The sequence below is a fragment of the Rhinolophus ferrumequinum genome, chromosome 21 (assembly GCF_004115265.2).
Source record: "Rhinolophus ferrumequinum isolate MPI-CBG mRhiFer1 chromosome 21, mRhiFer1_v1.p, whole genome shotgun sequence".
Lineage (NCBI taxonomy): Eukaryota > Metazoa > Chordata > Mammalia > Chiroptera > Rhinolophidae > Rhinolophus > Rhinolophus ferrumequinum.
In genome coordinates this window covers 50,056,833-50,068,933 of record NC_046304.1, presented here as the reverse complement: position 1 = coordinate 50,068,933, position 12,101 = coordinate 50,056,833, and the positions used below count along the sequence as shown (strand labels likewise).

At 54.9% G+C, this 12,101-nt stretch overlaps 1 protein-coding gene across 1 annotated transcript; it reads right to left on the bottom strand.

The window, feature by feature from the left end:
- Nucleotides 1-485: 485 nt before the first annotated feature.
- On the bottom strand, nt 486-10,917 carry OTOP3 (otopetrin 3). The gene is made up of 7 exons (XM_033091136.1): nt 10,684-10,917; nt 6,244-6,660; nt 6,016-6,152; nt 5,337-5,395; nt 4,939-5,057; nt 2,469-3,283; nt 486-1,340 (listed from the first exon to the last, which is right to left on the bottom strand). The coding sequence occupies exons 1-7, from the start codon at nt 10,868-10,870 to the stop codon at nt 1,170-1,172; spliced, it is 1,905 nt and encodes a 634-aa protein (XP_032947027.1). The 5' UTR covers nt 10,871-10,917; the 3' UTR covers nt 486-1,169.
- Between the last annotated feature and the right edge of the window lie 1,184 nt (nt 10,918-12,101).

Sequence of the window (12,101 nt, the reverse complement as noted above, 5' to 3'; positions counted from 1 at the left end):
CACCCACAGAAAGAGCCCACAGGGAGGTGAGGGAACCTACCTCTCAGCCTTTTGCATGGCTCCCAGGGGCTCTGCTGGCCCCAGGTAGCCACTGGGAGATACTGGGGTGTCCCTGGGCCTTTGGCTCTGTGCTTACCCGTGCCCAGCTTCATGGGGCAGGGGCCCAGAGGTATGCAAAGCCGCCTGCAGGCCCGGGGCTGCTGTCTCCCGGCCTCACCCTGGGCCTCACCCTGGGCCCAGCCCTCTATTTGCACTGGGATCAGAAAGACGGATGGGCTGTCATGCTTGCCCCTTCCGCTTGATGGCTCAGAGGATCCAGCAGGCCTGGGGACCCAGCAGCCAGAGGCCTCAGCCCCCATGGTAAGCCAGCTCCAGAAAGTCACCTGGGGCTCTGTGTCCGAGAGATGGCATGCTGACGAGGGCGGGGAGTCGAGAGCCCTGACCCCTCTCCACCTCGCAAGGATCAGACCAGGCAAGGATTGGTTTAGACCCCTCTGGGACCAGAAACGTGACTCTCGCAGCCCCACAGCCGTGCCAGGAGGACTGTCCCTTCCCACCATACCCAGAGTGGCAGCTCTGTCCCTGGGAACAAATGCCACGAAGCCCAAATGCAATCAATCAGTTTATGGCAGCAGGAGAGAGCTGTTGAACCCTGCCTGGCAGCTAATTAATGAGCTCATTAGGTTGTGTGGAGAGAGAGGGGCAGGGCTCCCTGCCCAGCTGCAAGCTTCCAGGATGTCCTGGGCCGAGCTTAGACCGCGTGCCCTTCCCCCCGCAGGACGCAGGCTCCAGAGAACTGGCTGGGCAGGAGCGCCCCTCTCCAAACTCCCCAGACTCAGTCATATAGGGCTGGCCCTCCCAGAGTAGCTGTGGGGGCTTCCTGGGTGCACCGTGGGCTGTACTGATGTGTTGGTGAGCAGGGCCAGGCTTGTGCCCCTGAGGGGGTGGGCATCGGAAACTCGGTGTCCAGGTTTTGCCCTTGGTCTTGGGCTGTGAACAATGCTCCCACCCCACGCCCAATTTAACAAGGCTCTAGGGAGGGGGAGGCTTCGGGGAACCCAGGCTGTCCTAGGCTCCCCTGGAATGGGGCGTCTGCTCAGAGACTCTGGGCTACATTTTCCCAGCCTTGGCACTTCAGGGTTCTGCAGGGGTGGGTTCCTTGGGCAGCCTCAGGCCCCCAAGTAGACCTCCACCAGCCCCCCAACAGAGTGCATGCGGTAGAAGACTCCTAAGGGCAGACCAAAGTTGACGATGGTGAACCACGTCCGATAGCCATAGAAATCCTTCTCCAGTCCATTCTCAAACTCCGGGTGTATGCCAAATGCAGGCATCATCCACAGCTGGGGAAGAGAGGAGAGTGTGGAGTGAGGGAGGGGTGCGCCCACGCCCTCAGGCCCGCAGCTCAGGGGAGGAAGGCCCCAGCGCCAGCAGCTCATCCAGTATATCCCTCAGAGCCAGCCCTGTCCCCGCCATGTCCCCCTCACCCAGACCACAGTCACCTCCTTGGCTTGCCAGCCTGAACTCCAGATGGATCACGAGACCCCAGGCTGCCACCACCCATGGTTCAACCTGCTCTGTCAAGCAGGGCTCCCCTGTACCTTGATTTTAACCACCTTCTTCTGTTCCAGCTTCATCCTTCTACTTGTCTCGGACCCCTCCACCCCAGCCCTTAAAATTCTACCCATTTCTCAAGGCCCAGATCAAACCTTCAGGGAGCCTTCCTTGGCCACTCAGGCCCACACATCCTTCTCTTACCTCCTACTCTGCTCTGCCAATTTATTACTGATGCTCTGCCTGGACCAGGGGTTTCAGCATCTGAGGTGTGTTGCCAACCAGTCATTGCCCACGTGAGCTCAAACAACCCCGACTTGTCCTGGCTCTGCCACTTAAGCCTGTGGGATCTTGGGCAGGTCAGACAACCTAAGCCTCAGTTTGCTCATCTGTGAAATAGGGACAGCAATAATGCTTGTTGCGGGGACTCACTGTGATGATTCACAAGATGCAGAGCTATTGTCTGGAGAAGGGGACCTGGGACTGAGCAACCATCATCAACACATCCCACTAGAGATTCTTTAGAAAACCTGGCGCTTTCTCATCTCTCCCTTTGACTGAATTCAGTGGACAATTAATTATTTGGTAATTCCCTACCTGGTCCCCTGGTGTCTCCCCAACTAGACAGGGAACTTCCTGAGGGTAGAAGTCTTACATGTTTGTTTGTAAAGAGCACTTGGCTACTGGCACATTCGTTCATGCCAGGCACCTCACAGGGAGCAGGGGGACAAGCTCTGCTCTCAAGTGGCACAGAGCTGGTTGGAAAGAGGTGTGCGTCCTTGACAAGCAAAGACATAAGCCAGTCACCCTGAGGACCGGCAATGCGCAGTGAATGCGCCTTGATCCAGTCCTTCCTGACTGAGGATTTCTGGGGCCACCCAGCCAGCTCTGCCCAGGCCTGCCGGCGTGTCACTCACTGTGACATTGCAGAGGATGAGGAAGACCGAGATCTCCTTGAGCGCCCGCCGCTTCCAGTTGAGGTGGCTGTAGGAGTGGATGTAGGCCCGCGAGGCCCGCCGCAGGCCCTGGCCCAGCTCCAGCAGGGAGCCCCGGCGGTGCGGCTCCGCGTCCTGCTTCTCCCCCAGACCCTCCAGAGCTGCCTCCCAGAGGGGGCGGCGGTGCAGGCCCTCGATGACGAAGAGGTTCTGGGCAATGTGCTGCAGGATAAGCAGCAGGGAATAGGCCAGGATGAGGCGGTTCAGCAGCTCATGGGGGCGAGTGGCCACGATGGCCACGATGGAGAAGTAGGCGATGCCCATCTGGCCCAGCGCTGCCCCCATCAGCAACACCACGTCCAGGCTGCGGGTGGGGTTCTTGAGCGTGTCCAGCTCTCGCTCCTCCAGCCCGTGAATGGCCGTGCCCGCCAGGCACGCCAGGCTCATGGCGGGCAGCACGGCTGCGTAGAAGGCATAGTAGAGGGTGAAGTACTGGCGCGCGATGGTAGGGCCACTCGCTTCAATCTGGAAAAGCACAAAGACACATGTGCCTGCCACCAGCACCAGCAGGCCCAGCAGCGGCCCGAAGATGGCCCCGAGCAGGTGGAAGGGCGGGGTGCTGGGGAGGACGCTTGCGTGGGGGGCCAGGCGGCGGCCCACGTTTTTCCACATGACAAAGAGCACGGCACAGCAGATGAGGCAGTACTCAGTGCTGAAGGGGTAGAGCATCAGGTAGCCCTTCCGGAAGACCTCACACACGGTGGCATTGAGGCACAGGCAGGTGTTGGTGTCATTGCCTGGGAGGGGACAGGATGAGAGGGGACAGACGTTCAGGTGGGCCTTGCTCTGAGGAGACCAGCTGCACAAATCAGTCCCATTCACCCCGGCGTATGCCAGAGGCGGAAGGGACCCAGCCACCCATTTCACAGGTATGGAAACTGAGGCCCAAAGAGAGCAAACAGAAATCACAGATGGTCATTCCTTTACAAAGCTATTCCAGACCAGGTACCAAGCTTACTATGTAAAGCATTGAACGTATGATGACTTTGGTGCCAAATGTCACTTCCACAGATTACGTATTGGACACGAGGGGACACCTGTAGTGTTCTAATGGGAGGATCTGGCTGCTACACCTGACCCCTTTGCAGCATGCACTGTGGGCTGAGCAGACATCTCGCTTCGCTGCGAGGTGCAGGGCACACAGCCTGACTTGTGGAATGCTGGTGCCCAAAGTGTGTAGCCTAAACCTAATCGAGACTTTGGTCCATGCCTTTCCATTTTCTAGGAAAAGCAGGGGAGACGGGCAAAAGCCAAATGTCACTTACTACCAGAGAGCAACCTAACAAATTTCAGTGTCGTTAGGAAAAAAGACTGGAGACTGGACAACCAAATGCGCTGAATGTTTGAACAAACCACCATACAAGACATTCCATGGGCTGCTTGGAGAAAGTTCATATAGATTTATGTAGAAGATGGGGATGATGTTAAGCAATTTTGTTAGAAAGTATAATAGCATTATGGAAATGTAGCGAAATATACTTATTTTAAAGAGCTACATACTGAAATGTTTTGAGACGAAACGCCATGATCTCAGTAATGTAAGTAATTCAGCAAAAAATTGAAATAAACATGGCAAAGTGTTAACCACTGCGTCTGCGTGATGGATCTGTCTTGTTCTTCTACTGTATGTTTGAATATTTTAATAAAAAAAATATCTATGATGTGACTTACAAAAAATTCTCTTTGCACAGTTCTGAGAAACGTTTCCAGAGTACAAAGAACGTGCACAACCTACAGGCACACCATGACTTATGTGACGGGTGTGTAAACGCACGGGGGGTGTGCCGGGAAGGCTGTCACAGGTCAGGATGGCCATGCCACCTGGGGGGGGGCAGGGCTGTACACATACAGGTGTGGCTGAATCCCACTGACAGCGATGTTCCCACGTAGGTTTATGGGACACAGACTCTAAGGGCAGGCTGCACAGCTGGGGATGGGGCACATGAAACAATGTGGGTCCTTCTGTCTTCCCACAAATCTTCCATCCCTCCTGATATCTCCAGGCACTTACAATTGTATTAGGAAGACATTCTTTTCAGTCCTGAAGGCTTTTTTCTTGCAAATAAAATGCAAATACCAGGGGTGGGGTGCATACCTGGACTTATCAGTGACTAGCTCAGCCAGGATTAGTGGCTAGCTTGCTGACAGCTAGATGGATGCCTGGAGCAGGGCTGCAGGGTGCCAATACCTGATGGGACAGGCACAGAACGGGTACTACTGGCAAATGTCTGTTTTCTGTTTAGTCATGAGGGGAACTCTGGAGTTTGCTCCCAACTCTACAGACTCATGGAGCCTCACCTGTTTGAGGGAGTGTAGTGTGTATGTGTGTGTGTGTGTGTGTGTGTGTGTGTGTGTGTACATTCAGGGGTGAGGGTCATGGTCTCCTCTGTACCTGAGAACTTTTCCATGAGGGCATTGAGCTCTGCCTCAATCTCGCGGTGCATGGAGTCGTTGGTGACGGCCAGAACCCACATCAGCAGGTTGGTGGCCAGGGTCAGCATCAGGCCACACCTGGAAGAGATGCCACACTCTGCCCACACAGCTTGGCCGGCTCCCTGGGTGCCCGACCTGCACCATCACTGCCTTTGGGGTGACCACTGTCTTCCCAAACCAGATCTCGTCTGGCATTAGGACTTCAGGACAGGCAGCCTTGGGGCCTCCCGGGACCATTCCCAGACCAACCTGCAGCCCCAGGGCCACCATGTCCAGGGAAGCTGTGGGGGACAGGCACTAGTTGGGGACAGAGAGCCCCAGGAGTTGTTGGAGGAAGAGAAGGCGCTCCCATCTTACCTGGTGAAGTTGGTCTGGACCTGAACGCAGTCCTTACAGTGTTTCCAGAGCACCCAGGTCTGAAAGAGACAGGACCTTGAGCCCAGGAGCTGGGGGTGGGAGTGCGGGTGGGACCCTGGGGTGTGTGCCCCAGCTGTTTGTGTGTATTTACCATGGAAGAGACAACGAGGAAGCCCAGGTTGGAATCCTGGCTGTACCGTTTCCTTGCTGTGTGGTTTTGGGCCATTGGTAAGATATCTCTGAGCCTCAGTCACCTCGGCTCTAAAATGGGACTAAAATGTCTACCTCTCAGGGGAATGCTTACTTATTGGTGAAATAAAGAGATGTTGAAAGTGAAACGCAATGCCTAGTACAGAACAGGAAGTCAGGAGGGAGTTGGCTATTCACTAGGAGGAGTAGCTTTGTGTATCTGGGGGTATGGATTTAGGTATATGCAAGTAGGTACAGGCAGATGTATTTGAAGGTGTCTGCATTTCAGGACATGGTGTGTGCAGGTGTGTGTGGATGAGGGTCCACGGAGACAGGCATCTGTGGGGGGCTGTGGTGTGTGTACACACTCTGGGCCACGTAGGTATTTGCCTATCAGGCTGTTTCTATGCATAAGTTGGGGTGCCTGTGCACGCTGCGTGGGTAGGGATAGCGTGTGCCCGGTGGCGTGGGGACTGGCGAGGCCTGTTACCTGGACGCTGATGAAAATGATCTCGATGGCAGGGAAGATGAGCTCCAGCTGTGACTTGCAGTGGATGTGGCTCATGTCGTAGCCCACACGGAAGACGTTGAGGCAGATGGTACAGCTGCCGAAGAGCAGCAGGGAGCCTGGCGGAGCCAGGAGGCCATTGGCACCTCCCCTGGAATGGGGCTCTCCCTCTCCACCCCTTCTCCATCCACCCAGCACCCCAACACTCACCCTGCACCCAAATGGATCCTGCGTGAGGGTCCCTGTAGAGCACGGCGTGCGTCCGGCAGGTGGTGCCGGCCACATAGTAGAGAAGCCAGAGGAGGGAGAGGGCCTTCAGTGCGGCCAGCAGGATCCACACGTCGCCCAGAGTCACGGCCACATTGTTGAAGATCATGCTGCAGATAAAGGCTCCGCCCAGGAACAGCACATTGAGGGCCAGAAGCCCTGAGAAGAGCTGCCCCGCCTTCTGGGCCTGCCGGTCCCGCCGCAGTAGCAGCGAGAAATGCCGCACCAGCCAGGACTTCTGGCGGGGCGAGGCGTGGGTCTCTGTCACCTCAGCCCCCATGTCCACTTGGTTCTCCTTGGCTGGAGCTGCTCTAGTCTCCTGTGCTTCTGGAGAGGCCACGGGTGGAGCCTCCGCAGGTGCTGGGGAGGGAGAAAGGAGCCTGGTTGGTTGCCTGTTGTCCTGGGTTCAATTCTACTCCTGCCCCTAACTGCTGTGTGACCTAGGGCAATCTCTCTAGTCAGAACGTTGGAAATAATAGCAGCTGCCCATCTACCTGACAGGACCCTGGGAGGTTCAAATAGACCAGGGGATACGGAAGCACTTTGTGCTCCACACACGTTATTTTGATTATTTTGACTGGCCTGAGGACCACCTGCCCCCTACCTCCACTTCCTGCCTTAGAGCCTGACCCAAAGATGGAATGATAATAGCTGCCGAGGGAGCCGGGGGCATCTGCACGGTGGTTGGCCACTGGGCAGTTTCGAGGGCTGTGCCTTTTTGCCAACAGGCAGCTTGTGCTCTGCTGACTTCTGGAAGGAATTTCACTCCTGAGAGAAAGAGCAAGGAGGTGCCCTTTCTTGTTCTGACTGATTTGCAGGTAATGGTTGCCTAGTGTTGTGTGTTGAGAAGGATCCTGAGGCTGAGTGTGGGCCTGGTGGGAAAGAATGCTGTGCTCTGAAATAATACTCTATTATGCGTACAGATGGGGGTATATAAAATTACTTTGAAAAGGTCTAGAAGACACCTACCAGATTCACAATAGAAGTTTCCTGTGGGAAGAGAGGACAGTACTAGGAGTGGGAGTGGTTTAAGGTTCTAGTTTTTAGAAAACACACTAGTTATATAATGGAAATTAATTGTAAAGGCTTAGGGGACAAAGGTCCGGGAGTGACCTGTGATGTCCACGCTGAGCATGGGGGAGGTGGGGATCAGCGGGAGTGCCATACTCTTGACTTGACTTTGACAGAACGGTCTTCCATTGGCACCACCTCCTCCTGACTCCTGGACGCCCCGTGAGTACCCAGCACACGAGGAACACCAGCCTTGACACTCCTCCACCCTGAATGTCTCCCGCTCCTTCCTTACCGTCCCCAAGCTTTCACTCAGGCTAACCCCTTTGTCACGCCTCTCGGACCCAGACCTAGGTCACCTCATACGTGCAGCTCAAGGCCTTTTCCTGGAGTCCTGCACACTCCCCCTGTGGACCTTTGGGTACCCATTCCTTGTGGGACTGAGCTGCTCTAGAGAGGGGGACACCGTGTTGGTGCTGGGTGCTGTCCTGACAGGAATGCTCCCTCGCCACTCCCTGCCATCCCAGGTGCTCCCCCTTGGTCCTGCCACTGCCGTGGCATCCCTGGTGCTCTGGGCTCAGGATTCTAAGTGATCGCGGTCCCCGTCCTCCAGGCTGCAGGAGGCCTGCTTTCTAAGCTCACTAGCTCATCGAGTTGTATCTCCATCCCCACATCTCTCAGCAGGGAACTGGGCATCCTTCCCTCTTACCTCATGGGTCATCCTCTTAGGCCCCAAGCCTGTCCATTCCAGCCCCCAAATTGCTCTTAGATTTTTCTTGACCCCAACTTCTACCCTAGTTCCGGGCCCCCCCCCCCCCGCCACCTCTCTCCTGGACTGGTCTCCCTGCCCACCGTGCCCCTCCCTTACTGCAAGCAACCAACTGCGCTTAGTATAAAGTCCAAACTGCCTAGCACGGCCTTTAAAAATGAAACGAGGCAGTGTGTGTGTGATATGGATTTGGAGCACACAGAGTACTCAAGGCAGGGTAGCTGCTGTTACTTCCTGGTCTGGCCTCGACTTACATCTCCAGCATTGTCTTCATACCCCACTTGCCCATAGGCTGTGCCATCCTGCTGTAGTTCCCAGAATGCCCTTGCTTTTGCTCACCTCCCTATCTACCCACACCTGACCCTTTGCCCATAATGCCAACTCCCATACCCCTTGGATGACTGCAGCTTGTCCTTCAGGACTCAGAAGAGCCCCGCCTTCTCTAAGCTGCCTCCTCTGAGCCCCCATGCCAAGGCTGGATTAGGTGCCCCCTCTTGGTCACCTCACCAAGCTCCATGCTTGTTTCTGGAGTCCACCCCTCATGCTCTATTTTAATTAGCTTTGCTTCCCTCTGACTCTCCCTCTGAACTCTGAGCTTCAGAAGCTTCAGAATTTTCCATTATATAACCACCAGAAGACCCTCATCTCATTTGGTTCTAAAACGCAGGCTCTCCAGCCCTTCATTCTCCCATGGGCAATCTGCTCAATATTCATACCTTCTACTATTCTCTTCTGGGGCAAATCGAATAATAAAACTTGGTCCTCTTTGAAAGGTTCTACAAACGAACCTTTCCTAGTCCTCTCTGTCATTCTTGTTCCAGTTCTGCCCCCTCCCTGTCTGGCCCCCTCGTCACAATCCAGGCACCTGCTCCCCTTGTCCATCCAGGCCCAGCCAGAGGGCTCCACATTTCTAATGGGGTGTCCTGCCTCCCGCCATCACACTCCTGGAGCCCGCTATTCTTTCTGCCTTGCCTGTGTACTCCACTGTGGCTCTAAGGCATCCTCACCACCCACCTTAAATACCTCTCCTGGGAAGCTTTCTCTCTCCACCCACATGTCTATTGAGAGTGGGTGTGCACTGTCTGGTGAGGTTCTGTGGGTGTTGCTGGCTGGCTCCCTTCAAGACCAGGAGCTCCTCCAAGGCAGAGAAAAGATCCTCTTTCACTTGGACCCTCCAAACATGGCACAGCATGACATCAACCAGTGTTTGCCAAATGACTCTGGCATTTTCTGGGGGAACTTTCAGCACCAGAGCTGTGGACAGAGACCCTTTCCAATAAACATTTTCTATGTGTCACTGCTGAGGAGACTTTGCAGGATCTTTTTTTTCTAGGCTCCCACACCCAGATTGAGCAAGCCTGAGGTTCATGGGAACACCTCCCTGTTCCTTCTCTTCCAACCCTGACTGCTCCGTCCCTCCTTCCCCAGATTCTCCCCCTTCTTCCCAAGGCAGGATAACCTAACGATTTAAGAGCCCAGATTCTGACACCTACTACCTGTGTGATCTAGGGCTAGCTACTTAGACTACCTGTGCCTTGGTTTCCTCATCTGTAAAAGCAGACATATAACTATGGAACAGTACCCAGTATATAGTAGACGTTCAATAAAGATTTCTTGAATGAATAAACGTAGGAATTAATGCATAATACCTACCTCTTAGGGCTAGATTTTATTAAAATTAAATGATTTAATTTAGGTAAATGAATGTGAATTCCTGTCTGGCACACAGAAAGCTCTCAGTGTTAGCTATTTGTACACTTCCAGTTCTCTTGAAATCCTGGAGTGACTGGAAGGGTCGGGATTATTGGTGAATTCGGGGGGCGGTTTTTCCTTGAACTGCAAGCCTCGAGAGGATACTGAAGGTTCCCCGGTCCTCTCCCTCCAGGGTCCTCGCCCTACATTTCCCACCCCAGACCGGCGGGGGTTCAACCGTCCAACAGCCGCTAGAGGGAGCCCTCAAAGTGGTGGATTCGGTCCACCCCGCGCAGGGTCGGTGACCGAGAGGGGGGCGCACTCAGGGGTCGCAGGAAGAGGGTAAGGGCGCCTGAAACTGACAAGGAGGAGTCCACCGCCCTCTGGCACGCCTCTCGGCGCGACACCAGCCCAAGGAAGAGCCCGCACAACTGGTTTGTGGGCCGCGTTTAGAGGCAAGTGATGAAAGCCGTGAAGCCGTCGGGGCGCGGCGTCCGGCCAGGACCGCAGGGCAGGGGGCTTCGGGATTTATTTCCGAGCCACTCGGGGGACTGTGGGGTCCTGGGCAGCCTCTACACGTATGCCTTAGACCGGGCGTCCAGGCAGCCCCAACCCCACACCCCTTTCCCCCGCCATCCGGGTTTTTCTCTTTTTCCTGGCCTCCGCAACCTTTCAGTTGTGCGCGCCCATCCGTGGAAAGGAGGTAGGGGGGCAGGAAAGGGCGGGCGTTCGGGTAGCCAGTGTTGACCTCCCCACAGTCCTCCCGCCCTCCACCCCAATCCCCGCAGCCCCTAGTCCCTGAAGCCTGCTTTGGGGGCGGAGTAGGTGTGAGTGTCCTAGTGGGCTCTCGGAATATTCCTCCAGAGTTCGAGGGCGCTCCCGGCCCTAAGGGCACCGCCGGAGAGCCTTACCTGAGGCCTGGGCAGGCAGCGCTGCCGGCTGACCACCAACTGTGGGCACAGTACCGGTCATCCGTCCAGGTGAGGCCATAGTGCCCGGACCGATGCCCCCGACGCCCTCTCCCCGCGGGACTGCGCAGCCGCCGCTCGGGCTCTGCGGCCCATCGATTTTTTTTGTTGTTGACTTTGGAGATCTCATTAATCCTTCCTTAATTACCCGCCGGGGGCTCCGGCTGGGACGGAGCAGCCAATAGCGAGGCGGCTAGATGGGCGGGCGGGGCTGGAGGCGGTGCAAGCGCGGAGCTAAGGGACAAGGGACCCACGGGAGACCGCCTCCAGGGTGAGGTGGGGTGCAAGGTTCTCAGGCCGAAGTAAAGGCCTTGCGGGGTTCAGGCCACACTTTCCTCTGGCGGCCAAACAGGAAATGGAACCCTCAGGTCTGGGGTTGCCTTTTCTTGTACCCAACTCTGCCCCAGGCCAGGCTGCTGCCACCCCGCGTGTTCCAGCACCCTCTCTCTCCCTAAGTCAAACAGTGAATTTGGGGCGGAAGAGACCCCATTCTGATAGGGCAAGAGGTGAGTATGGTGAGAAGTCGCCCCCTCTGGCCCTCCTCAGCTCCTCCTGCGCCTTCTGAGACCCGCCCACCTCAGGAGAGAGAGGGCAGGGACCAGGCACATTTTCCTCTGAAGTCCTGCGGCTGTTCCCACGCTCTGCTCCCTCCCAGCGCACTCCCCTCCCAACGCCCCGCCTGTCCTCCCTTCGCCTAACTTTCCCGGCCACCAATCCTTCCTCCTCTACCGTGTTTCCCCTAAAATAAGACCTAGCCGGACCATCAGCTCTAATGCGTCTTTTGGAGCAAAAATTAATATAAGAACCGGTCTTATTTTACTACAATATAAGACCGGGTATAATATAATATAATATAATATAATATAATATAATATAATATAATATAATATAATATAATATATAATATAATACTGGGCCTTATATAATATAAATATAATACCCGGTCTTATATTAATTTTTGCTCCAAAAGATGCATTAGAGCTGATGGTCCAGCTAGGTCTTATTTTTTGGGAAACACAGTAGTTGTTGGGCCTCCTTTTCCATCTCTCTCTGTTCAGTCTGACATTCTCAGTCTCTCTCTTTGCTGAGTCCATCTCTATACCTTTTGTAGAGGAGTCTCAGGGACCCCCAGGGAGTGGGAGTGGTGGGGCCTCAGGGGTGAAGACCTGCATCCCTAACTCCTCTTAATCTAGAACAGCTCTATTTATATCTATGTTATAAACTTGGGTTTCTGAAATATTTTCTTTGTGTGTGTGTGGGGGGGAAGTTGTGCTGTTTGCAAATTATTGTGCTCAGTAGAAAGGCTCTGGCTCCCTTCAGCTGTGTGACTTGGGCAAGTCACTTTACCTCTTTGGGCCTCA